The sequence below is a fragment of the Pongo abelii genome, chromosome 18, assembly GCF_028885655.2.
Source record: "Pongo abelii isolate AG06213 chromosome 18, NHGRI_mPonAbe1-v2.0_pri, whole genome shotgun sequence".
NCBI classification, from domain to species: domain Eukaryota; kingdom Metazoa; phylum Chordata; class Mammalia; order Primates; family Hominidae; genus Pongo; species Pongo abelii.
In genome coordinates, this window is record NC_072003.2 from 33,592,249 (window position 1) to 33,619,113 (window position 26,865).

Below are 26,865 nucleotides of genomic sequence, written 5' to 3' on the forward strand. Positions count from 1 at the left end.
CAGGTGTCTTGGCTGGGCACGGTGGCTTACGCCTGTAATCCCAGCACTTTGGGAGGCCGAGATGGGAGGATCTTTTGAGGCCAGGAGTTAGGGATCAGCCTGGGCAACAGAGTGAGATCCCATTTCCACAAAAACAAAACAAAACAAAACAACAACAACAAAAAATCACTTGAGTGTGGTAGAGCATGCCTATAGTCCCAGCTACTTGGGAGGCTGAAGCTTAAGGATTGCTTGAGCTCTGGAGTTAGAGGCTGCAGTGAGCCATGATCACACCACCGCACTCCAGCCTGGGTGAAAGAGCAGGACTCTGCCTCTTAAAAAAAAAAAAAAAGAAGAAGAACCCAGGTGTCCTGTCCCCTGTCTGTCTCCCACATCCCCACCCACTCTATTTTATCCCAGACCATTTCTAGCCTCAGTCACAGAATCATCTTCTCCTTCCCCTCCCCTGATACCCAGCTTGAAGACCCTGCTGGTGGGGAGTAACCTGGAGCTAAATGCAGAAGTGATGGTGTGGAATGACGGGGAAGACTCCTACGGAACCACCATCACCTTCTCCCACCCGGCAGGACTGTCCTACCGCTCCGTGGCAGAGGGCCAGGTGCTCCCTCTGGGGAAGGAGGAGGAGGCTGGGCTGGGCGTTAGTGTAGATTCCTGTGCGGTTCAGAACCTGGGCTGGGCCTGGAGGTGGTAATGCCATCTGGGGCACGCCTCTGCTCGTGTGGTCTTCAACTTTGGGCATCGCAGTTTAAGGACACCGACTATCAGGAATGATTTCCTGAGAGGCCACTAATGTGGAGACAGAGGGGAACCTGCCCAAATTTCTTTCTATTCCATATTATATCAATATTCCTCTTTTAAATGAAAACATATCTCAGCCTTCAAATATTTTAAAACACTGTTCTGTAGAAGCAAGGGGTTGAATTTATTGGTCACTCTACATTAAGGCTTGGCAACCCTTTTCTTTTTTTTTTTTTTTTTTCTTTTTTTTTTTTTTTTTTTTCTTTTATTATTATTATGATTATTATCATTATTATACTTTAGGTTTTATGGTACATGTGCGCAATGTGCAGGTAAGTTACATATGTATACATGTGCCATGCTGGTGCGCTGCACCCACCAAGTTGTCATCTAGCATTAGGTATATCTCCCAATGCTATCCCTCCCCCCTCCCCCCACCCCACAACAGTCCTCAAAGTGTGATGTTTCCCTTCCTGTGTCCATGTGTTCTCATTGTTCAATTCCCACCTATGAGTGAGAATATGCGGTGTTTGGTTTTTTGTTCTTGCGATAGTTTACTAAGAATGATGATTTCCAGTTTCATCCATGTCCCTACAAAGGACGTGAACTCATCATTTTTTATGGCTGCATAGTATTCCATGGTGTATATGTGCCACATTTTCTTAATCCAGTCTATCATTGTTGGACATTTGGGTTGGTTCCAAGTCTTTGCTATTGTGAATAATGCGGCAATAAACATACGTGTGCATGTGTCTTTATAGCAGCATGATTTATAGTCCTTTGGGTATATACCCAGTAATGGGATGGCTGGGTCGAATGGAATTTCTAGTTCTAGATCCCTGAGGAATCGCCACACTGACTTCCACAAGGGTTGAACTAGTTTACAGTCCCACCAACAGTGTAAAAGTGTTCCTATTTCTCCACATCCTCTCCAGCACCTGTTGTTTCCTGACTTTTTAATGATTGCCATTCTAACTGGTGTGAGATGGTATCTCATTGTGGTTTTGATTTGCATTTCTCTGATGGCCAGTGATGGTGAGCATTTTTTCATGTGTTTTTTGGCTGCATAAATGTCTTCTTTTGAGAAGTGTCTGTTCATGTCCTTCGCCCACTTTTTGATGGGGTTGTTTGTTTTTTTCTTGTAAATTTGTTGGAGTTCATTGTAGATTCTGGATATTAGCCCTTTGTCAGATGAGTAGGTTGCGAAAATGTTCTCCCATTTTGTAGGTTGCCTGTTCACTCTGATGGTAGTTTCCTTTGCTGTGCAGAAGCTCTTTAGTTTCATTAGATCCCATTTGTCAATTTTGGCTTTTGTTGCCATTGCTTTTGGTGTTTTAGACATGAAGTCCTTGCCCATGCCTATGTCCTGAATGGTAATGCCTAGGTTTTCTTCTAGGGTTTTTATGGTTTTAGGTCTAACATTTAAGTCTTTAATCCATCTTGAATTGATTTTTGTATAAGGTGTAAGGAAGGGATCCAGTTTCAGCTTTCTACATATGGCTAGCCAGTTTTCCCAGCACCATTTATTAAATAGGGAATCCTTTCCCCATTTCTTGTTTTTGTCAGGTTTGTCAAAGATCAGATACTTGTAGATATGTGGCATTATTCCTGATGGCTCTGTTCTGTTCCATTGATCTATATCTCTGTTTTGGTACCAGTACCATGCTGTTTTGGTTACTGTAGCCTTGTAGTATAGTTTGAAGTCAGGTAGTGTGATGCCTCCAGCTTTGTTCTTTTGGCTTAGGATTGACTTGGCGATGCGGGCTCTTTTTTGGTTCCATATGAACTTTAAAGTAGTTTTTTCCAATTCTGTGAAGAAAGTCATTGGTAGCTTGATGGGGATGGCATTGAATCTGTAAATTACCTTGGGAAGGATGGCCATTTTCATGATATTGATTCTTCCTACCCATGAGCATGGAATGTTCTTCCATTTGTTTGTATCCTCTTTTATTTCTTTGAGCAGTGGTTTGTAGTTCTCCTTGAAGAGGTCTTTCACATCCCTTGTAAGTTGGATTCCTAGGTATTTTATTCTCTTTGAAGCAATTGTGAATGGGAGTTCACTCATGATTTGGCTCTCTGTTGGTCTGTTATTGATGTATAAGAATGCTTGTGATTTTTGCACATTGATTTTGTATCCTGAGACTTTGCTGAAGTTGCTTATCAGCTTAAGGAGATTTTGGGCTGAGACAATGGGGTTTTCTAGATATACAATCATGTCATCTGCAAACAAGGACAATTTGACTTCCTCTTTTCCTAATTGAATACCCTTGATTTCCTTCTCCTGCCTAATTGCCCTGGCCAGAACTTCCAACACTATGTTGAATAGAAGTGGCGAGAGAGGGCATCCCTGTCTTGTGCCAGTTTTCAAAGGGAATGCTTCCAGTTTTTGCCCATTCAGTACGATATTGGCTGTAGGTTTGTCATAAATAGCTCTTATTATTTTGAGATACGTCCCATCAATTCCTAATTTATTGAGAGTTTTTAGCATGAAGGGTTGTTGAATTTTGTCAGAGGCCTTTTCTGCATCTATTGAGATAATCATGTGGTTTTTGTCTTTGGTTCTGTTTATATGCTGGATTACATTTATTGATTTGCGTATATTGAACCAGCCTTGCATCCCAGGGATGAAGCCCACTTGATCATGGTGGATAAGCTTTTTGATGTGCTGCTGGATTCTGTTTGGGCAACCCTTTTCTATAAAGGGCTAGATAGTAAATATTTCAGCTTCGTGGTCCATGTGGTCTGTGTCACAGCTGCTAACCTCTGGTGTTGTGGAATGAAAGCAGCCATTGACATGAATGAGTTTATGAACGAATATACCTGCGATGCAGTAAAACTTTATAAAAATAGGTAGTGGCTGTTGTTTGCCAGTCTCTGCTTTAGAATGCAGAACTAGGACCACAGGGAGTCAAAGAGAACCAGATTTTTTAAACAAAAATGTTATTATGGCTGGGAGTGGTGGCTCACGCCTGTAATCCCAGGACTTTGGGAGGCTGAGGCAGGCGGATCACCTGAGGTCAGGAGTTTGAGACCAGCCTGGCCAACATGGTGAAACCCCATCTCTACGAAAAATACAAAAATTAGCTGGGTGTGGTGGCGGGTGCCTGTGATCCCAGCTACTGGGGAGGCCGAGGTGGAAGAATTGCTTGAACCCGGAAGACGGAGGTTGCAGTGAGCTGAGATTGTGCCACTGCACTCCGGCCTGGACAACAGAGCAAGACTCTGTCTCAAAAAAAAAAAGTTATTATGAAAAATTTAAAACATTTACAAAAGTGGAAAGTAGTTCAACAAACCTCCCCAAAACTTGTCACCTAGATTCAACAATTAGCAACATTTTGCCACATTTGTTTCATCAATTGTTCCCCTTTGCTAAGGTATTTTCTTTCTTTCTTTATTTTTGAGACAGGGTTTCGCTCTGTCACACAGGCTGGAGTGCAGTGGCACAATTGCAGCTCACGGTAGCCTCGACCTCCTGGGCTCAAGCAATCCTCCCATCTCAGCCTCCTGAGTAGCTAGAACCACATGCACACACCACCACACCTGGCTAATTTTTTAATTTTTTTGTAGAGTTGGGGTCTTACCATGCTGCCCAAGCTGGTCTTTAACTCCTGGGTTCAAGCGGTCCTCCCATCTTAGCCTCCCAAAGTGTTGGAGTTACAGACATGAGCCACTGTGCCTGACCTGCTAAAGTATTTTAAAACAAATCTCAGACATGGGGGTCATTGTACTCCTCCTTATTCACTCTGCTATGGTTTGAATGCATCACCCAAAGTTCGTATGTTGGACGCTTAATCCCCAATGCAACAGTGTTGAAAGGTGAAACCTTTAAAAGGTGATTAGGTTATGAGGGCTGTGCCCTCATGAATGGATGAATACTATTATTTCAAGAGTAGCTTAGTTATTTCAGGAGTGGGTTTCCTTCCTTCCTTCCTTCTTTCTCTCTTTCTTTCTTTCCTTCCTTCCTTCCTTCTTTCTCTCTTTCTTTCCTTCCTTCCTTCTTTCTTTCTTTCTTTCCTTCCTTCCTTCCTTCCTTCCCTTTCTTTCTTTCTCCTTCCTTCCTTCCTTCCTTCCTTCTTTCTTTCTTTCCATTTCTTTTCTTTTCTTTCTTTCCTTGAGAGGGTCTTGCTCTGTTGCCCAGGCTGGGGTGCAGTGGCATGATCTTGGCTCACTGCAGCCTCTGCCTCCCGAGTTCAAGCAATTCTTGTGTCTCAGCCTCCTGAGTAGCTGGGATTACAGGTGCCCACAACCACACCCAGCTAAGTTTTGCATTTTTAGTAGAGATGGGGTTTCACCATGTTGGACAGTCTGGTCTTGAACTCCTGACCTCAAGTAATCTACCCACCTCGGCCTCCCAAAGTACTAGGATTACAGGCGTGAGCCACGGAGCCTAGCCCAGGAGTGGGTTTCTAATTAAAGGATGAGTTTGGCCCCCTTTCCCTCTCACTCTCACATGTGCTGTCTTGCACATGCAGCACAAAGGCCCTCACCAGATGCTGGTGCCATGTTCTTGGACTTCCCAGCCTCCAGAACCACAAAGCTTCTATTAATACATTACCTAGTTTGCGGTAATCTGTTATAGCAGCAGGGAACAGACAAAGACACACTCTGTAGTTCTGAACAATGAGGACCTCTTATATGACCTCAACACCATTATCACACCCAATGAAATAAGTGATTCCTTGGTATTAAGATCATAGTCAAAATTCCGTAACTGTCTCAAAAATATCTTTTTAATTCTGGTCTATTTGAACGAAAATTCGAACTAGGTCCACACATGATGTTTGGTTGTTATTTCTGCTGTCTCTCGTAGTCTGATATTCCCAACGGAAGCACATTTTGATTAATGTATAAAAGAACACAGCAGGAAAGGTCATCTCTTGCATGTGAGGGGTGATCACTGTCAATGAAAGTGCTCCTAGACATATCAACCAAATGTAATGTGTGGACCTTTGCTGAATATTGATTTTAACAAATGAGCTGTAAAATAACATTTTTGGAGACAATCTAAGAAAATAGAACATGACCAGTATGTTGGTATATTAGGGAGTAATTGTTAATTTTGTTGGCTGTGATTTGTTGGATCTTGTGGTTACATTTAAAATACCCTTATCTGTTGGTGGTATACACTGAAGTATTTCTAGATGAAACAATATGGTGTTTGGAATGTGCTTTAAAGTGTTCAGAAAGAGAACATAGTAGAAACAAGAGTAGAAAAATGTTGGTTACTTAAAATGAGTGATGGTTTTATGGGGTTGATTTTCCAGTCTCTCTATTGTTTCAAAATTTCCATAATAAGAGGCCTTTAAAATAACAATAAAAAGGTGAACATTTTAATACGTTTGAGATTTCTACTTTGGAAGAAAGTTTGACCAGATAGCTATGGGGGAGCTTTTAAAAACATAACCTTGGCTGGACATCGTGGCTCATACCTGTAATCCTAGTGTTTTGGGGGGCCAAGATGGGAGGGTTGCTTGAGGCCAGGAGTTCAAGACCAGCCTGGGCAATATAGTGAGATCCCATCTATAAAAAAATTTTTTTTTAAATTAGCCAGGCATGGTGGTGGTGTGTGCCTGTAGTCCTAGCTACTCAGGAGGCTGAGGCAAGAGGATGGCTTGAGGCCAGAGTTTGAGGCTGCAGTGAGCTGTGATTGCATCACTGCTTTCTAGCCTGGGTGACAGAGTGAGACCTGGTCTCAAAAAACAAACAAACAAACAAAAACATAAGCTTAAGGTGGGCTCCAGGAAGCTTCATCACTACTTCGTGGCGTGTCTTTGGAATGCCGTTATATTAGGTTGGTGCAAAAGTAATTGTGGTTTTTGCCATTGCTTTCAATTTCAACTAATACTCCTCTACTTTTTCTCATGCCTAGAAACAAGGGCAGATGCGTTCCCTGCGCCTGACATGTGACAGCGCCCCAGCTGGGAGCCAGGGCACCTGGAGCACCAGCTGCAGAATCAACCACCTCATCTTCCATGGCGGCACCCAGGTCAGCCTGGCTTCTGTCCCCTCACTGCTCCCCTGCCCCACCCTGTCTTTACTGCTCTGTGACCTCTCAGTTCTTTTTCTTCAGATCACCTTCTTGGCTACCTTTGACGTCTCCCCCAAGGCTGTCCTGGGAGACCGGCTGCTTCTGACAGCCAATGTGAGCAGGTGAGCTGGGCCAGGCCAGGGGCAGTGCCCCTCATCTCCAGCCTCACATCCCATTCTCCTCCTTTGGGGCCTTTGGCAACTGGGTCTCTCCTCTTTCTCCAGTGAGAACAACACTCCCAGGACCAACAAGACCACCTTCCAGCTGGAGCTCCCGGTGAAGTACGCCGTCTACACTGTGGCTAGCAGGTCAGCAGGTACCCCACCACAGGAAAAAGGGTTCTTCTCTCTGACCCTGATGGGGGTGGATCTTGCCCCCTGCAGCAGCTGAACATGAGATGTGTTAAGTTTTGTGTGGTAGATAATACTGCCAGCAGCACTTACCAGTCAACACATTTGTTTTGTTTTGGTTTTTGTTTCCTTTTATCTTTGATTCAATTTTTATTGTTATGATTGTTTTTTGAGACAGAGTTTTCTCTCGTTGCCCAGGCTGGAGTGCAATGGCATGATCTTGGCTCACTGCAACCTCCGCCTCCCGGGTTCAAGTGATTCTCCTGCCTCAGCCTCCTGAGTAGCTGGGATTACAGGTGTGCGCCACCACACCCGGTTAATTTTTGTATTTTTAGTAGAAACGGGGTTTCACCATGTTGGTTAGGATGATCTCCAACTCCTGACCTCAGGTGATCCACCTGCCTCGGCCTCCCAAAGTGATGGGATTACAGGCATGAGCCACCATGCAGGGCCTATTTTCTAAATTTTTACTTCAACTTTGATGTTAGATTGGGGTGTACCTGTACAGATTTGTTACATGGGAATATTGCATGATGCTGAGGTTTTGGGTACAAATCCCACCGCTCTGGTAGTGAACGCAGAACCCGATAGGTAATTTTTCAACCCATGCCCCTCCCTGCACCCTGCAGTGATCCACAGTGTCTATTGTTTCCATCTTTGTGTCCATGTTTGCTCAGTGCTTACCTCCCACATGTAAGTGAGAACATGTGGTATTTGATTTTCTGTTCCTGTGCTAATTTGCTTAGGATTATACTCCAGCTCTATCCATGTTACTGCAGAGGACATGATTTCATTCTCTTCATGGCTGCATAGTATTCTGTGGTGTGTATGCACCATGTATATGTACATTTTCCTTATCCCACGGATGGACATCTAGGTTGATTCCATGTCTTTGCTATTGTGAATAGCACAGCAATGAACATATGAGTGCATGTCTCTCTTTGGTAGAATGATTTAGTTTTGGGAAAGGGGGGATATATCCATTAATGAGATTGCTTGCTCAAATGGTAGCTCTGTGTTTAAGTTTGCTGAGAAATGTCCAAACTACTTTCCACAGTAGCTGAACTAATTTACTTCCCCAACAACAGTGTGTAAGGGTTCCTTTTTCTCTGCAGCCTCATCAGCATCTGCTGTTTTTTACTTTTTAATAATATTCACTCTGACTGGTAAGATGGCTTCTCATTTTGGTTTTGATTTGCATTTCTCTGATGACTAGTAATGCTGAGAATATTTTTCATACATTTTTTTGGCCACTCGTATAATATTCTTTTTATTTTACTTTTTTGTTAATGTTTTATTACTGAAACACCATATATATTATTTTGAGAAGTGTCTGTTGGTATCCTTTGCCCATTTTTTTTTTTTTTTTTTTGAGATGGAGTCTCGCTCTGTTGCCCAGGCTGGAGTGCAGTGGCGTGATCTTGGCTCACTGCAACCTCTGCCTCCCAAGGTCAAGTTCAACTGATTCTTCTGCGTCAGCTGCTGGAGTAGCTGGGGTTACAGGCATGCACCACCACGCTCAGCTAATTTTTGTATTTTTAGTGGAGACAGGGTTTCATCATGTTGGCCAGGCTGGTTTCGAACTCCTGACCTCAAGTGATCCACCCACCTCGGCCTCCCAAGGTGCTGGGATTATGGGCGTGAACTATCATGTCTGGCTGTCAACAAGTGTTTATTGTGGGCTAGTTATGATAATAATAATTGTGATGTTATTATCATTATATCCCAGTTTTAATAGAGGTTACTGAAGCCTTTGTCAAAAGCACCAAGATTCTCTTGGCTTCCCCAGGAGATACGAGACATCTCCCTACCTTTGATCTTCTTCTAAGCCTCACTGGGGAACAGTGTCCAAGCCCGAATTCCATCTAGGGCCACTGTGGTTCTGTATTACAGGGGCGCAGGGGATGTGGGTTTCCGAGATGGGGCTAGGACCCCTTGTAAGGAGAGGCCTCAGTTAACACGGAAGGGTCCACAGCATCGAGGGGCCCTTGGCATCTGGACAGGACATTTCTTCTTGTCTTAGGAATACACTTGTACACTGCAGGGCTTTTAGAAGCCCCTCTTCCTCTTCCCAGTAACCTTGGGGAAGGATAGGGACAGATGACCTGCCTGCCACAGAGGCTGTATATCAGGGAGAAGCTGGATAAAAATATAGGGCTGGCTGGGTGCGGTGGTTCATGCCTGTAATCCCAGCACTTTGGGAGGCTGAGGCAGGTGGATCACCTGAGGTCAGGAGTTTGAGACCAGCCTGGCCATGGCCAACATGGAGAAACCCCATCTCTACCGAAAACACAAAAATTAGCTGGGCGTGGTGACAGGCGCTTGTAATCCCAGCTACTTGGGAGGCTGAGGCATGAGAATCACTTGAACCTGGGAGGTGGAGGTTGCAGTGAGCCGAGATTGCACCGTTGCACTCCAGCCTGGGCAACAAGAGCCAAACTCCACCTCAAAAAGAAAAAAAAAAAAAAAAAGGCCTTGAAACGCTGCCAGAGAGGGTGAGATAAGGTGTTTGAAACTAAAAGGTCAGGTGTTTCAGCAGACACCTTCCTTCAGCCAGTGCCTTCCTCGAATTTGCTGTGTGCCAGGCAGGGTGCTGTGGTTATTTTCCATACATTCATTTGACATTCATCAAAGATTTACTGAGCCCCCATTATGTGTGATCAAAACCAGACATGAACCCTCGCCCTTGTGGGGTGTGCCTTGCTGGATGTTCTCCTGTGCCTGGTGTTTCCCACTCTTACCTGCACCTGCATGCGTGGAGGCTCCCAGCCAGGTGCACGCTCTGAGCTCGTGTGCTGGGGTTTCCCCCAGGCTGTCATACCCCTTGGCAGGGGACCCACAGGCAGGGCTCACCTCCTCTAGGCATGTGTGGTCCACAGCTTGGCCACACACGGCAGATGTGACTCTGTGGGTTAGGGCACAGGGAGTGCCAGGTTGGGGCATTTTTGGGGGAGGCCAAGGTGGAAGGATCGCTTGAGGCCAGGAGTTCAAGATCAGCCTGGGCAATATAGTGAGTCCCTAGCTCTACAAAAAATTGGCAGAGGAGGAATGAGGCTTCAGAGTAGGCGTGGTAGGCTGGCATTTGGACTATGCCAGCTAGAGGACAGGTGCCGGAAGAGTGAAGCAGTGAGGCAGTGGTGAGACTGGCCACCCGTGTGATGGTCCCAGCTGCCCACCAGGTCTCCAGGCTTGTGCCCAAAAAGGGCTCAGGAGGTGTTAAACGAGACCTCATGAAGAGTCTGCTGTGGGCCCTCCCTCACCTCCAAGCCCCAGGCCCGGAAAAGCCAAGGAAATGGGAAAAAAGGGCCCCCGGGGAGGTATGTGGGGGACTGGGAAGGGGCAATGCTCAGTAGCATTTGGTCAACAGTGTCAGCCTGGGCCACCCCAACCCTGTGCTGTGTCCCACAGAGCCCTGGCATCCTACATCCCCACAAAGGGATGGAAGGAAAGCGGAGGGGCAGGCCCTGGCCCCTGCTCTCCTGTAGTCAGTGGCAGAGTGCTCTGCTCCGTTCATTGCACCGACTATCCGGCCCCACTGGCAGCCTCCTCTGCAGGCAGCTACGAGCTTTTTGCACTCATTTTTTTTTAAAGCCCAGGTCTTGCTCTGTTGCCCAGCCTGGAGTGCAGTGGTGTGATCACAGCTCACAGCAGCCTTGAACTCCTCTTGGGCTCAAGTGAGCCTCCCAAGTAGTTGAGACTACAGATGTGTGCCACCATGCCTGGCTAATTTAAAAAATTGTTTTGGAGAGATGGGGTCTTGCTATGTCGCCCAGGCTGATCTTGAACCCTGGCCTCAAGTGATCCTCCCACGTCAACCTCCCAAAGTGCTGGGATTGCAGGCGTGAGCCACTGCACTCAGCCAATTAGCACTTGTTTGAAGCCCAGCCCTGCTTTTCTAGACTCTCTCTTTTTTTTTTTGAGACCAAGTCTCACTGTGTTGCCCAGGCTGGAGTACAGTGGCACCATCTCTGCTCACTGCAACCTCCGCCTCCTGGCTCCAAGCAATTCTCGTGCCTCAGCCTCCCAAGTAGCTGGGATTACAGGCACCTGCCACCACACCTGGCTAATTTTTGTATTTTTAGTAGAGACGGTGTTTCTCCATGTTGGCCAGGCTGGTCTTGAGCTCCTGACCTCAGGTGATCTGCCTGTCTCAGCCTGTCAAAGTGCTGGGATTATAGGCGTGAGCACTGTGCCTGGCCTGTAAACTCTCTCTCTCTTTTTTTTTTGGAGAGAGAGAGAGTCTTGCTCTGTTATTCAGTGGCGTGATCTCGGCTCACTGCAACCTCTGTCTCCTGGGCTCAAACAATTCTCCTGTCTCAGCCTCCCGAGTAGCTGGGATTACAGGTGCACACCACCATGCCTGGCTAATTTTTGTATTTTTAGTAGAGACAGGGTTTCACCATGTTGGCCAGGGTGATCTCGAACTCCTGATCTCAGGTGATCCGCCCATCTCAGTACCTCAAAGTGCTGGGATTACAGGCATGAGCCACCGCGCCTGGCCTCTAAACTCTCTTATAACCTAACTCAGCCACAGCCCTCATTCCAGGACACGCCAAGGCCCCGCCGACCACCTGTCCTCTCATGCTTTAGCCAATGCCTTCTGCAGATGCCCCGTGGTAGTTCACATCCACTTATGCCTCTTCTCTCTCCAGCCACGAACAATTCACCAAGTACCTCAACTTCTCAGACTCTGAGGAGAAGGAAAGCCATGTGGCCGTGCACAGATACCAGGCAGGTGGTGGAGACGCAGGAGCCTGGGCTGGGGTGGGAGGCTGGGAGCCGGAGACTGGGGAGGGATTTGGGCTTCGGCGTGGGCTCTGCCCTCAGTGCCCTCTGTGCAGGTCAATAACCTGGGACAGAGGGACTTGCCTGTCAGCATCAACTTCTGGGTGCCTGTGGAGCTGAACCAGGAGGCTGTGTGGATGGATGTGGAGGTCTTCCACCCCCAGGTACCCAAGGACTGCATGTGGCTCCTCCACGAATGCCCTTTCTACCTGGATTCCTTGTCCCCCATGTGGGTCCCTGATGTCCCAGCTGAGACACTTGTTCTCTGCATTTTCCTCCAGAACCCATCCCTTCAGTGTTCCTCAGAGAAAATCGCACCCCCAGCATCTGACTTCCTGTCGCACATTCAGAAGAATCCCGTGCTGGTGAGGAGGGCTCTGGGCTGGCCCTCACTGTAGGCCACACATCAGAGGAATTTAACCCAGGAGTTCATGTTCCACATCCATCCTGCTGAAGTACCCTCTTGCATTCAGATATGGCCGCTGCCCTCAAATCACACCGTGTAATGCTGCCTCCCACCTTCACACTCATCTTTCTCAGCCTCATGCTATTTATCTGCCCCCAGGACTGCTCCATTGCTTGCTGCCTGCGGTTCCGCTGTGACGTCCCCTTCTTCAGTGTCCAGGAGGAGCTGGATTTCACCCTGAAGGGCAACCTCAGCTTCGGCTGGGTCCGCCAGGTGTGTGGGCGCAATGACAGAGCCCCTGCCCCAGACTCAGGCGGGACCTGGCATGTCTGTGCCCATCTGCAAGCCAGGGCATCCCCAGAGCTCTGAGCCTCCCCCAGAGCCAGTTCCACAGGTTTCCCCCAACCCCTTTGCAGACATCGCAGAAGAAGGTGTCAGTCATGAGTGTGGCTGAAATTACGTTCAACACATCCGTGTACTCCCAGCTTCCAGGACAGGAGGCATTTATGAGAGCTCAGGTAGAGACCGTGTGGAGGGCAGCGACCAGGCTAGAAAGAGGGCCCCTGGGGCTACATCTGTGGCGCTGGGTGGGGGTTTGCAAGCCCGGGGTGAGGAGGGTGAAGGTCTCTGGGCAGGACAGCTGTCCCTAAGGGCACGGGTGCTGCTATGTCTCACCTCTTGGAGCAGGGCCTGGGGAAGGAGGGGAGGGAGTTAAAGGTTGGGGAGCCTGGGAGGAGTCTGGGATAGCAGGAGGACGGGAGTGCTCTGACAGGGTCACTTCCACTTCAGACGACAACGGTGCTGGAGAAGTACAAGGTCCACAACCCCACCCCGCTCATCGTAGGCAGCTCCATTGGAGGTCTGCTGCTGCTGGCACTCATCACAGCGGTACTGTACAAAGTGAGTGTTTTATGCCACTCTTGACACCACCAGCATCTGGTCCCGCTCTTTTTGCAGAGTAAGAAGGAGTTCACTTTGAAGGCAGAGGCACATTCTTACTGGGTCACTTCGTATGAGAAACTGCCTCCCACCTGCAATGTCACCTGTCCCCAGCAGCCCCCTACTTTGTGATTCCCAGGCTTCCTCTAATCTTTCTCCCTTTCTTTCCTGCTCTTCTCCATCATTCTACATATTTCCCTTGACAGCAGATTATCATATAAAAGCACAGACCTGGGTTTGAATGTCGACATCACCATGAGTTCTTTTTGTCTTTGACCATAGGCCAGTGTCTGCTCCACTCTGGGCCTTGATTTCTCAATGTGAAGGTGATTCTACCCCAGTTCATAGAATTTTGGCTAAATCTAGGCTGGGCATGGTGGCTCATGGCTGTAATCCCAGCAGTTTGGGAGACTGAGGCAGGTGGATCACTTGAGGTCAGGAGTTAAGAGACCAGTCTGGCCTACCTGGTGAAATCCCATCTCTACTAAAAATACAAAAATTAGTTGGGCATGGTGGCAGGTGGCTGTAATCCCAGGTACTGAGGAGGCTGAGGCAGGAGAATTGCTTGAACCCAGGAGGTGGAGGTTGCAGTGAGCCGAGATCATGCCACTGCACTCCAGCCTGGGCAACAGAGTGAGACTCCATCTCAAAAAGAAAAGAATTTTGGCTAAATCTAGATGACACGATGCATGTAAAGTTTCTAGTGCAGTGCTTTGAACCTAGCAAGGATTCCAGAAATAGTGACCCGTCTCCCTCAGTCATCTCTTTTCCTCTTTTCCACTGAATGGACTTCCTGAGTTTCTTCATCCTCCTCCCAGGTTGGCTTCTTCAAGCGTCAGTACAAGGAAATGATGGAGGAGGCAAATGGACAAATTGCCCCAGAAAACGGGACATAGACCCCCAACCCGCCCAGTGAGAAATGATCCCCTCTTTGCCTTGGACTTCTTCTCCCCTGCGAGTTTTCCCCACTTACTTACCCTCACCTGTCAGGCCTGAGGGGGAGGAACCATTGCACCACCAAGAGACGCTGGGATGAGCCTGCTTCCTGTCTTTGGGAGAAAACGTCTTGCTTGGGAAGGGGACTTTGTCTTGTCAAGGTTCCAACTGGAAACCCTTAGGACAGGGTCCCTGCTGTATTCCCCAAAGGACTTGACTTGCAATTTCTACCTAGAAATACATGGACAATACCCCCAGGCCTCAGTCTCCCTTCCCCCATGAGGCACGAATGATCTTTCTTTCTTTTTTTTTTCTTTTCTTTTTTTTTTTTGAGACGGAGTCTCACTCTGTCACCCAGGCTGGAGTGCAATGGCGTGATCTCGGCTCACTGCAACCTCCGCCTCCTGGGTTCAAGTAATTCTGCTGTCTCAGCCTCCTGAGTAGTTGGGACTACAGGCACACGCCACCTCACCCGGCCCGATCTTTCTAAAATACAGTTCTGAACACGCTGCTCATCCCCACCTGTCTTCAACAGCTCCCCATTACCCTCAGGACAATGTCTGAACTCTCCAGCTTCGCATGAGAAGTCCCCTTCCATCCCAGAGGGTGGGCTTCAGGGCGCACAGCATGAGAGGCTCTGTGCCCCCATCACCCTCGTTTCCAGTGAATTAGTGTCATGTCAGCATCAGCTCAGGGCTTCATCGTGGGGCTCTCAGTTCAGATTTCCCAGGCTGAACTGGGGGTGAGATGCCTGCATGCTGGGTTCTGCACGGCTGGCCTCCCGCGTTGGGCAGCATTGCTGTCTGGGAGGGAGGAGCTCCCTCTAGGGAGGGACATGGCCCCGGTGCAGCTGCAGCTCACCCAGCCCCAGGGGCAGAAGAGACCCAACCACTTCTGTTTTTTGCGGCTACGAATATAGTAACTGAAGAAATGCCACGACATGATTATTTTTTTAAAAAGTGTACTTTAAATGTTTGTGTTAATAAATTAAAACATGCACAAAAAGATGCATCTACCGCTCTTGGGAAATATGTCAAAGGTCTAAAAAAAAAAAAGCCTTCTGTGAATGTGAGTCCTGAAGGATGACACCCATGGGGTCCCTTTACCACGGTGGACCCTGGCCAGCCCTGAGGCCTGGGGCCAGGACAAGAAGTTAACCAGAGTAGGGTTGTGAATATCCCTCTCTTGGGAGTAACCTGACCTCTTAATCTGCTGACTGCACTCTCAGGGCTGGTGCCGATGGGAAGCTGGTGGAGCTGTCGGGTGGAGGGGGCATAGAATAGAGAAAGGACGACCCCCAGTAGCTACTTTTCCAACTGGAAAGGTCTCTGGAGTGACCAATACTCACAAGTGTTTCCTACAAGTCCTAGGATGTGTTGAAGGGCACACTGTCTGCATGTAGTGAGTGATTGAAGAGCACGTTGGGGTCCCACATTGAGAGCTGCTGCCCACAATAAGGTCATTCTTGTTATTATGCCACCATCCTGGCATAAAGTTCATCATGGTGCTTGGCACTGAGCTGGGGGCCACACAGGACAAGCCATTCCTGACCTCAGAGTGATGTCACCAGCAAGGGACCCGGGCCGTGTGGATGTTTCAATTAGAAAAACAGAAGGGAGGCAGTTGAGTGATTTGAAGGGAAGATGGAAAGTGGCCCTTTACCTCCAGTCAAAAATGTCTCTCCTATACATCAGCAGAGGGTCCAAAATCCCTGTGGATTTTGAAGCTTTTGAGTCCCCAGGACGACTAATTATTATGCAGTTTCCCCAGAAAGGGAGTCAGATGATAAGACTTTGTAAGAATTCAGCCCTAGTGGCCGGGCACAGCTTCATGCCTGTAATCCCAGCACTTTGGGAGGCCGAGGGAAGAGGATTGTTTGTGCTCAGAAATTTGAGACCACCCTGGGAAATATATTGAAACCTGGTCTCTACAAAAAAATTTAAAAATTACCCAGGCATGGTGGCATGTGCCTGTAGTCCCAGCTACTTGGTAGGCTGAAGCAGGAGGATCACTTGAGCCTGGGAGGTTGAGGATACAGTGAGCTGTGATTGAACCACCACACTCCAGCCTGGGCAACAGAGCAAGATCATATCTCAAAAAAAAAAATTGACCCTAGAGTGGTGTTTCTCAAAATGTGTTTCACGAACCACTGGTGGTCAACTATGGTCTTCTAAGTGGAAGGTTTTAGAGAAAAAGAGCAAGAAACCCATACATCTCAAACATTTGAAACTGGTGATTTGCACAGAAATAGTGTTGTAGCCTTAATAATTGTGTGGCACGTGGACTCCAGGGACTACAGTGGGCTCTTGTCTAAATTCAGGCAACAAGTTGTTATTTTCTATTTTATTTTATTATTATTATTTTTTGAGACAGTCTCACTTTGTTGCCCAGGCTGGAGTTCAGTGGCACGATCTCGGCTCACCGCAACCTCTGTCTTCCGGGTTCAAGTGGTCCCCCTGCCTCGGCCTCCCAAGTAGCTGGGAGTACAGGGGTGCATCACCATGCCCATTTTTATTTATTTATTTATTTTTGAGACAGAGTCTCGCTCTGTCACCCAGGCTGGAGTGCAGTGGCATGATCGTGGCTCACTGCAACCTCCGCCTCCCAGGTTCAAGTTCAAGTGATTCTCCTGCCTCAGCCTCTGGAGTAGCTGGGATTACAGGCACGCACCACCATGCCCAGCTAATTTTTGTATTTTTAGTATAGACGGGGTTTCACCATGTTGGTCAGGCTGGTCTCGAACCCCTGACCTCATGATCTGCTCACCTCAGGTAAAGCAATAGAGATTTCTTAGAACAACTGCTACATGTAGCTTTCCTATTCAAAATTGATTAATGTTGTCACTGAATACAGAGGAGACAACAAAACTACAGTGTCATAAATCAAAGGTGCTTTTTAAAGTAGCAAAAGTAGGTACAAGTCACATAATTTCCGAGAAGCTTGTAGAAACAGCAGTAGAGTTCATACCTGTATTGAAAGGTTGCTTTTGACTGCAAATAATAGAAAAAAACAAAAGCATGTAAGAGCAGACAGAAGGTCTTTACTCTGCAAGAGTTTCAGGTGCAGGTTAGTGTTTAATGCAGGGTCTCAGCATTGACAAATTCTTTCTGATCTTCCAATTGATTGTCCTTGTGGGGGGCGGTTTAGTTCTTTCCCATTGACTAGGATTGAGTCAAATTCTATCCCCTTGGTTGCGTGCAGTGCTGACAAGGTGAGCATGTGCTTTTCACAGGCTTAATAAAAAGAGGTAGCTCCAGCCAGGTGCAGTGACTCATGCCTATTATCTCAGCACTTTGGGAGGCCGAGGTGGGTGGATCACCTGAGGTCAGGATATTGAGACCGGTCTGACCAACATGGCAAAACTCTGTCTCTACCAAAATTACAAAAATTAGCCGGGCATGGTGGCGGGTGCCTGTAATCCCAGCTACTTGGGAGGCTGAGGTAGGAGAATCGCTTGAACCTGACAGGTGGAAGTTATAGTGAGCTGAGGTCATGCCCCTGCACTCCAGCCTGGGGGACAGAGTGGAACGCTGTCTCAAAAAAAAAAAAAAAAAAAAAAGGAGGGGTAGCTCCGCCAGCCAAGAAGGTGGCAGCGCTGGTGGCTGTTGGATAGGCTACCTACAGTGTCTGGCAAATATTATGCTTGAAGACTATGCTGTGAGCAAGATTCCTTTGTGAAGGAACAGCTTGGACATTGTGTAATGTCAGAGGTATACAGCAGAATAGCAGTGACTAACGCTTGTGTGGGAGAGCAAGCATGTCACCTCATACTTGGAATAAGTCACTGCCGTACAAAGTCTGAATCAGCTTTCGTCTTTGTGCAACGCATGTATGTGGGGGCTTTTCAGCTGCTGAAACCTCTAGCAACAGAAAAGGAGGTTTTGTTGTTCGTTTGTAATTAATGTTAATCCTATGAGTGGTGGGAGAGATAGTGAGGTAGATCAGCAGGACTTGTTTTCTGGTCACAAACCCAGCTAATCAGAGCATGATCTGGTCAAGACGGGATGCACTAAAAAAACAGCCCAAACCAGCAGATGGCCAGGAAAGCAAACTCTTGTTACCCTCACCACTTGTTAGCATAAAGACACTCCCACCGGTGCCATGACAGTTTACAAATGCCATGGCAACACACCATAGCAACGGTCAGCAAGTTACCTCATATGGTTCTGGAAACTCCCCACACCTTTTCCAGAAAGTTCTGAATAACCCACCCCTTAATTTGCATGTAATTAAAAGTCGGTATAAGTACAGTTAGCCAGCAACCCACTGGCTGCTACTGTGGGCTCACTGCCTATGGGTTGTCCTGCTCTGCAAGGAACAGCCACCTTGCTACCACTGCTGCTTCAATAAACCTGCTTTCTTCCACCACAGGCTCGCTCTTCAGTTCTTTCCTGAGCAAAGCTAAGAACCCTCCCTGGCTAAGCCCCAGTTTTGGAGCTTGCCTGCCCTGCATCAGTAGAATGGGCTAACTACTTATGGTGCACTCAGGCTAAAGAGGTTGATGCTTGCAGGGCAGTATTCACAGAGCACACGGTAGTTCGCAGGATGCCTCTCACCCTTGACTCAGTGCTTAAGAAAGGAGGGAAAATGGTGAACATGATCAAATCATGGCCACTGCCTACTCATCTTTTCAGTGTTGTATGGAGAAATAGGCAAGTAGGAGATTGCTTTTCACATTAATGTCAAAGAGAAAGATAGCTACTTGGAACTTAAAAAAACTGATAAAATATGCATAACATAAAATTTACCATCTTAACCATTTTTAAGTGTAGCCAATCTCAAGAGCTCTTTGTATCTTGTAAAACTGAAACCCTATACCCATTAAACAACTCCCAATTCTCCCCTCTCCCTAACTCCTGGCAACCACAATTCTTTCTGTCTCTATGAATTTGACTGCTTTGGCATGTCATAGAAATAGACTCATACAGTGTTTGTCTTTGGCGACTGGCATATTTTGCTTAGCATAATGTCCTCAAGGTTCACCCATGTGGTAGCATGTGTCAGAATTCCCCTCCTTTTGAAGGCTGAATAATATTCCATTGTGTGTATATACCATGTTTTGTTTATGCATTTGCCCATCAATGGGCATTTGGGTTGCTTTTTTTGGCTCTTGTGAATGATGAAAATGGGTGCACAAATATCTCTTCAAGACCATGCTTTCAATTCTCTTGGGTATACACCCAGAAGTGGAATTGCTGAATCATATGGTAATTTTTTTTTGAGACAGAATCTTGCTCTGTTGCCCAGGCTGGAGTGCGGTGGCACAATCAGAGCTCACTGCAGCCTTGATCTTCTGGGCTCAAGCAATCCTCTTGCTTCAGCCTTCTGAGCTTCTGGGACTAAAGGTGTGTGCCACCATGCCTGGCTAATTTTTTAAAAATTTTGCCAGGCACGGTGGCTCGTGCTTGTAATCCTAGTACTTTGGGAGGCTGAGGCAGGTGGATCACCTGAGGTCAGGAGTTTGAGACCAGCCTTGCCAACATGGTGAAATCCCGCCTGTACTAAAAATACAAAAATTAGCTGGGCGTGGTAGCATGTGCCTGTAGTTCCAGCTACAGGCAGGAGAATTGCTGGAACCCGGGTGGCAGAGGCTGCAGTGAGCCGAGATTGCACCACTGCACTCCAGGCTGAGTGACAGAGTGAGACTCTGTCAAAAAAAAAAAAAAAAAAAAATTGTAGAGATGGTGTCTCACTGTGTTGCCCAGGCTGGTCTTGAACTCCTGCCCTAAAGTGATCCTCCTGCTTCTGCCTCCCAAAGTGCTGGGACTACAGGCATCAGCCACCATGCCTGGCCTAGCTAAATTGTCTTTAATGTTGCATGTCTGCAAAAAACACATCTATAAAGCCAGAAAAGTTGAGCATCCAGCTTTTTATGACTTAACTCTCATGACCTGGCAATTTTTGTAGCAAGGAGCCTGGGCTGGTGGTTTTAGGAGAACTGAGTGAAAAAAAGAAATACATTAACTAGATTGGATGCAAAGTGCCTGCTGGTCATGGGTGTTTTCTGCTGGCCCCTGTTCATCTGTGCCTGTTAGCCCACCCATGGGTGAGTGAGGCAAAGTGGCCAAACTGATTCTTAAGAGAGGCATACATACAGAATCCAAGTTAGTCATGATTTCATTTCTAGCCTGAGTGAATGTGTGTCCAGAATATTTTATAAACTTTATCAGCTCAGAGGGGAGAACCTGTCTCCACACTACATGGTTTATACAAACCTGTCAGGAATTCAGCATGATGAAGAAACGCACAAAACAAGTGTGAACAGATAAGTAAAAGGATCTACTGAAAATCTTCAGGACAGTATATTGTGTGACATGACCAAGAATTTGAAGTCAACATCTGTATTTGTGCCCTCTGGACAAGGGTATTATCCCTGATGATATAAAAATTAATTTTGGGCCGGGCGTGGTGGCTCACGCCTGTAATCCCAGCACAGGTGTGAGGAGGGTGTGGAGGCTGAGGAGGGTGAATCACCTGATGTCAGGAGTTGGAGACCAGCCTGTATCAACTGATAATACAAAAAAATTAGCCAGATGTGGTGGCGTGCACCTGTAATCCCAGCTACTCAGGAGGCTGAGGCGGGAGAATTGCTTGTACTAGGGAGGCCGAGGTTGCAGTGAGTCGCACCACTGCACTCTAGCCTGGGCGACAGAGTGAGACTCCGTCTCAAAAAAAAATTAATTTCAAGGCCAGGTGCAGTGGCTCCAGGTGCGGTGGTTCATACCTGTAATTCCAGTGCTTTAGGAGGCCAGAGGATTGCTTGAGCCCAAGAGTTTGAGATCAACCTGGGCAACATAGTGAGACTCCATCTGTAGAAAACAAACAGACAAACAAACAACAACAACAACAAAACCAGAGGTGGGAGGATCACTTGAGCCCAGGAGTTCAAGGCTGCAGTGAGCTATGGTCATACCACTGCCCTCTAGCTTGGGCAACAGTGCCAGACTCTGTCTCGTAACAAAAACAACAACAACAACAACAACAACAACAAAAATTAATTCTACTTTAACTGTCAGTTTCATGATATCCTTCCATTAAGAAAAACCTTTTATATCTGATGAACTATTGGCTAGGTTTTCTTTTTCTCTGCTTTTGACTAATGCATTTAATTACTTTCATTTGCAAACTCTATCCTTCTCAACAACTTTGTATTTTAGATGTGTCTATTGACAGCCTGGCTAACCTCAGCGATCATTGTGATGATCAAAGTAGATGAATAGGTAAAATTCAATGCAAATATTCCAGGGCATCTAATCCATGCCCCAAATGGAAAAGGGGAGAATTGGAAGCCGGCAATTTGAACACATTACTATGGATGTATTTTTCTCATGCAGGGGGAAAGAGTGATTTGGAGAGAGAGAATTATGAATGCATGTGAAGAATAAAGCCAAATTTCCTGGGAGGAGGGGAAGACCAGGAGAAACAAAACCAAATCCTGGCTGTGGCCTCTAAGGCATGGGGATCTGGAGTTGTGCTCTCCAGGCAGACACAGCTCATTCTGGAGAAAGGCTGCAAAAATATTCTCCTTCACATTGATTTGAAAACAATTATTAAATTCGTTGTTTTCTTATTTATCTAAGTGTAACTTTTTAAAACTTACTGAGAGAAGATGGGCACGGTGGCTCGCTGCTGTAATCCAGTACTTTGGGAGGTTAAGGCAGGTGGATCACCTATGGTCAGGAGTTCGAGACCAGCCTGGCCAATACGGCAAAACCCTGTCTCTACTAAAAATACAAAAATTAGCCAGGCGTGGTGGTGTGTGCCTGTAATCTCAGCTACTGGGGAGGCTGAGACAGGAGAATCACTTGAACCCAGGAGGCAAAGATTGCAATGAGCTGAGATTGCGCCACTGCACTCCAGCCTGGGAGACAGAGCAGGACTCCATCTCAAAATAAAAATTAATTAATTAATTAATTAAAAATTTACTGAGAGCTGGTGGTTCCTTTAAGGGTGGAGCCGCCATCAAGTCCCCAGAGGATGCCCTGAATTTGGGGGCATCACCTTCACCTGCTGTGGACTCCGAGCCTTGGCAGCTCCCGCTCCAGGCCTGGGAGAAAGATGATTTCCTGGCAGCGTGCGGTGATTGTGAGCATTTGACTATCTTACTGCATTTTGCCCTTATCATTGCTCTCCAAACATGAGTGGAAAACAAAAAATTTTGCTGAGACAAGCGATAATATGAGTTAGGGGAAGTTGGAGAATTTTATAGTTGCTGATAATCAGCAAATCGTCAGTTTCAAGCACTACTTACAGAAGGAAGTCCAAAATTAAAGGGGATATAGAAATGTGTAAAAGATGAGGTGCGGTAAAGATGGAGAAAATGAAGAGATCTTTAAATTTCTGAATTATGAAGAATCACCAACAAATTATTTTGTGGTTCCAAATACAGGGAGAAGTTCACAGATCCACAGAACTGATGACAGGGTGCTGCCAGCCACAAACCTTTCAGCACAAGAGGGAGAAGGCTGCCGCTCCACTTTGCCTGGGCAGTCTTTGTAAGGCAGTAGATAAGTCAGCCTCGAAGTTAGCAATCACAGCCCTCGGCTCGGTTTCCTGCAAGGGCATCGTTAATGCATCACAATTAATTTCTTCTGTCCATTAAATATCAGCTCTCAAGTAAATTGATGTAAAATTTTTGTATAGAAAACTATTTCATATTATTTGCACTTGATGTTTAATTACATTTTAAATGTTTTGTTTGTTTCATTTTGTTTTGTTTTTGAGACAGAGTCTTGCTTTGTTGCCCACGCTGGAATGCAGTGGCGTGATCTTGACTCACTGCAACCTCTGCCTCCTGGGTTCAAGCGATTCTTCTGCCTCAGCTTCCTGAGTAGCTGGGATTACAGGCGTGCACCACCATGTCTGGCTAATCTTTGTATTTTTAGTAGAGATGGGGTTTCACCATGTTGGCCAGGCTGGTCCCGAACTCCTGACCTCAAGCTCTACACCTGCCTCAGCCTCCCAAAGTGCTGGAATTACAGACATAAGCCACGGTGCCCGGCCAAATGTTTTAAATAATTGTCGCATATATACACAAAATAATTTATGTTATAAGTAGGGATCTTGTTATATTTTAACCTTCAAAGTATATTCCTATGCTTTTTATTTATTTTTTATTTTTTATTTATTGAGACAGTCTTGCTCTGTCGCCCAGGCTGGAGTGCAGTGGCGCAATCTTGACTCACTGCAACCTCCACCTCCTGGGTTCAAGTGATTCTCCTGCCTCAGCCTCCTCAGTAACTGGGATTACAGGTGTGCACCACCATGCCCAGCTAATTTTTGTATTTTTAGTAGAGATGGGGTTTCACCATATTGGCCAAAGCTGGTCTCAAACTCCTGACCTCAGGTGATCCATCCACCTCGGCCTCTCAAAGTGCTGGGATTACAGGTGTGAGCCACTGCGCCTGGCCTATTCCTAGCCTTTTATATATAGAACTTTTTTTTTTCATTTTAAAGGAACATTTATGTTTAATCATGGAATATTTCAAACATACAGAAAAATCACAGAAAATAAATAACAACCACTCATTTATCTTCTCCCCAACCCCATGTAATAAATGTTAAAATATTGTGTTAAATGCTAAATTTAACACATGCTAAAGGTTCCTGGCTGGATGTGGTGGCTCACGCCTGTAATCTCAGTACTTTGGGAGGAGGAGGTGGGAGGATTGCTTGAATCCAGGAGCTCGAGACCAGCATGGGCAACATAGTGCGATCTCATCTCTACAAAAAACAAAAAAATTAGCTGGGCATGGTGGTGTGCGTCTGTAATCCCAGTGACTGGAAGGCTGAGGTGGGAGAATTGCTTGAGTCTGGGAATTTGAGGCTGCAGTGAGCCCTGATTGTGCCACTGCATTCCAGCATGGGCGACATAGCAAAACTTGTCAAAAAAAAAAAAAAAAAAAGTTTCCTCTCTGCCCCACCATAGACAACCAACCACTCTTCTGATTTCTATCTTCGTAGATGAATTTTGTCCATTCTCTAACTTGCATATGAAAGGAACCAGACATTAGGCATTCTGGTGTCTGGTTTCTTTCACTTAAGATAAAATTGAGTTAACCTGTGTTGTTGTACAGAACCGCAGTTTGTTATTTATTGTAAAGACAGGGTCTGGCTATGTTGCCCAGGCTGGTCTCGAACTGTTGGCCTCAAGCAATCCACCTGCCAAGCTCTGGGACCACAGGCATGAGCCACGGCATCTGATCTGTAGTATGATCTTATTTCTTGCTGAGTAGTAGCCTATGGCATGACTTTGTTATTTTGGGTGTCCATTCTCCTCTGGAGGGGCTCTGCTTTTTGAAATCACACCCTGGCCTAGATCCCTTCTCCCTGCCTCTCTCCAGGCTCACATCCACATGCCAAGGCCTCTGCAGCCGTTCTGCTTCCTGTCCTTCCACTCCTGTGGGACCTCAGAGAGCTATAGGGCTCCCTGGGTACCAACTGGCTCCTGAGGCCTGGGGGAGGGTGGTCTTCTGGGAGAAGGAAGCCAGGTCCCTGCAGGTGGTGGAGGGGGACAGAATGAGGGTTTTTCCCCAGGGTGTTGTTGGCCCCTGCCCCCACTTCTGTTCCATAATTAACCAGGGCCCTCCTACCCACTGTACCCCTCCTCCTGCTGTGTGGAGGCCCTGAATCATTACTTTAACTACCTCCTGGGAGGGTGAGCACCTTCTGTGCTCTGTCCCCAACCTTCCACTTCCCCTCAACGCGCTGCTCAGGGATGACCTTCGGCACTGTGCTTCTTCTGAGTGGTAAGTGGGGCCGGGGGCTGGGGAGAAGCTTGGAGGAGTTCTGAGGGGACTCCATCTGGGAGGACAGGCTGGGGGCTGGTGGTCGGCTCCAACCACTCTCATGAGGAGCTGAGGCAGGGGAGTGCTTCATGTGTGAGTGGCCCGGAGTCAGGAGAGTGTGACCTGAATGAAGAGGGGCTCAGGGGCTGTGCTCAGGTGGCGACTAAGCTACCTCTCCAGCTGGCTATGTTGTCCCAGGCTTCCCCGCTCCCGCTCATGGGGTCCCTGGTGTGGGTGAGAGAGGTCTCCCCAGCCTCCCCCGGGAGTGGAAGGCCACAGAAGCCACCAGGGAGGGGGAAAGGTTGGACATCACCTCCCTGGGCCTGTTTCCCCCAAGTCCTGACTGCACGTAGGGAAGAGTCCCCCTGCTGAAAACTGCATCAGAATCACATTCATGTGCCATCAAAAATCAGGCTTGGCTGGGTGCGGTGGCTCACGCCTATAATCCCAGCACTTTGGGAGGCCGAGATGGGCAGATCCCCTGAGGTTAGGAGTTTGTGACCAGCCTGGCCAACATGGTGAAACCCCATCTTTATGAAAAATATAAAAATCAGCCGGGCATGGTGGCGTGCACTTGTAATCCCAGCTACTTGGGAAGCTGAGGCAGGAGAACTGCTTGAACCCAGGAGATGGAAGTTGCAGTGAGCCGAGATTGTGCCGTTGCACTCCAGCCTCAGCAATGGAGCGAGACTCCATCTCAAAAAAAAAAAAAAAAAAAAAGAGGCTGGGAGGTCCGAGGGGTTGGGGCTTCTTTAACTCCCAGCCCCACCGCCTGCCAAATATTCCTCAGTCCTGGCTTCTTATCATGGATTCAACCTGGATGTGGAGGAGCCTACGATCTTCCAGGAGGATGCAGGCGGCTTTGGGCAGAGCGTGGTGCAGTTCGGTGGATCTCGGTAGGCCCCACTCACCCTCCTTCCCCAACCTCCACTACATCAAGTCCTATGGATGGGTACACATGGGTTACCCCAGGGAGGTGTCCTGGAGGAAGGGCAGCAGGGGTGAGAAGTCTTTCCTTGGCTCCTTGGAGGCCCTGACATCAGCACGTATTATTCTCAATCCCAGGAAAGGCCACAAAACTCTAGACAAGACCCCACCTTACCTCGGGAGGGAAGCCTTGAACCGGCCTTCCAGGCAGGGCCCACTTCTTGGGGCCAGTACAGTCACACAGGGCCCACACTCATTAACTTTGGAGTTTAATGTTCTGCCCTTGACCTCTTGAAATTCCTGATTATTTTTATTTTTATTTTTACTCCAGCTCTGTTGCACAGGCTGGAGTGCAGTGGTGCAATCACAGCTTACTGCAGCCTCAAACTCTCGGGCACAAGTGATCCTCTCACCTCAGCCTCCTGAATAGCTGGGACCACAGGTGCATGCCATCATGCCTGTTTTTCGTTTTGTTTTGTTTTACTTTTTATAGAGACGGAGTCTTGCTATGTTGTCCAGACTGGCTGAACTCCTGGGCTCAAGCAATCCTCCTGCCTTGGCCTCCCAAAGTGCTGGGATTACAGGTGTGAGCCACCCTGCCTTGCCAATTCTTAAAAATTTTATCTGTGCATTTGTGTTTTGTAAGTGAAGAAAGATGGCAGGGCTGGGCACCATGGCTCATGCCTATAATCCCAATGCTTTGGGAGGCCGAGGCGGGCAGATCATCTGAGGCCGGGAGTTTGAGACCAGTTTGGCCAACACAGCAAAACCCCGTTTCTACTAAAAATGCAAAAAAAATTAGCCGGGCGTGGTGGCGGGCATCTGTAATCCCAGCTACTTGGGAGGCTGAGGCAGGAGAATCGCTTGAACCTGGGAGGTGGAGGTTGCAGTGAGCCGAAATCGTGCCACTTTACTCCAGCCTGGGCGACAGAGTGAGACTCCGACAAAAAAAAAAAAGTCATGGGAGAA

At 47.3% G+C, this 26,865-nt stretch overlaps 2 protein-coding genes across 3 annotated transcripts in view; both read left to right on the top strand.

The window, feature by feature from the left end:
- Positions 1-15,187, top strand: part of ITGAX (integrin subunit alpha X) — a 32,180-nt gene extending 16,993 nt beyond the window's left edge. The window contains exons 20-30 of the mRNA XM_024233562.3: positions 457-598; positions 6,608-6,724; positions 6,809-6,888; positions 6,991-7,074; positions 11,769-11,847; positions 11,958-12,065; positions 12,183-12,266; positions 12,467-12,580; positions 12,724-12,825; positions 13,097-13,207; positions 14,065-15,187. Of these exons, the coding sequence (XP_024089330.2) occupies positions 457-598; positions 6,608-6,724; positions 6,809-6,888; positions 6,991-7,074; positions 11,769-11,847; positions 11,958-12,065; positions 12,183-12,266; positions 12,467-12,580; positions 12,724-12,825; positions 13,097-13,207; positions 14,065-14,142 (1,099 nt within the window). The 3' untranslated portion in view covers positions 14,143-15,187. The remainder of the gene's footprint in view (positions 1-456; positions 599-6,607; positions 6,725-6,808; positions 6,889-6,990; positions 7,075-11,768; positions 11,848-11,957; positions 12,066-12,182; positions 12,267-12,466; positions 12,581-12,723; positions 12,826-13,096; positions 13,208-14,064) is intronic.
- A 9,685-nt stretch (positions 15,188-24,872) lies between these two features.
- ITGAD (integrin subunit alpha D) overlaps positions 24,873-26,865 on the top strand; it is a 33,375-nt gene continuing 31,382 nt past the window's right edge. Inside the window, exons 1-2 of one of the 2 annotated variants that reach the window (XM_024233564.2) lie at positions 24,873-24,930; positions 25,760-25,865. In XM_024233564.2, coding sequence (XP_024089332.1) covers positions 24,900-24,930; positions 25,760-25,865 — 137 coding nt within the window. In that variant the 5' untranslated portion in view covers positions 24,873-24,899. The remainder of the gene's footprint in view (positions 24,931-25,759; positions 25,866-26,865) is intronic. The other variant, XM_024233563.2, reaches the window with a different exon arrangement.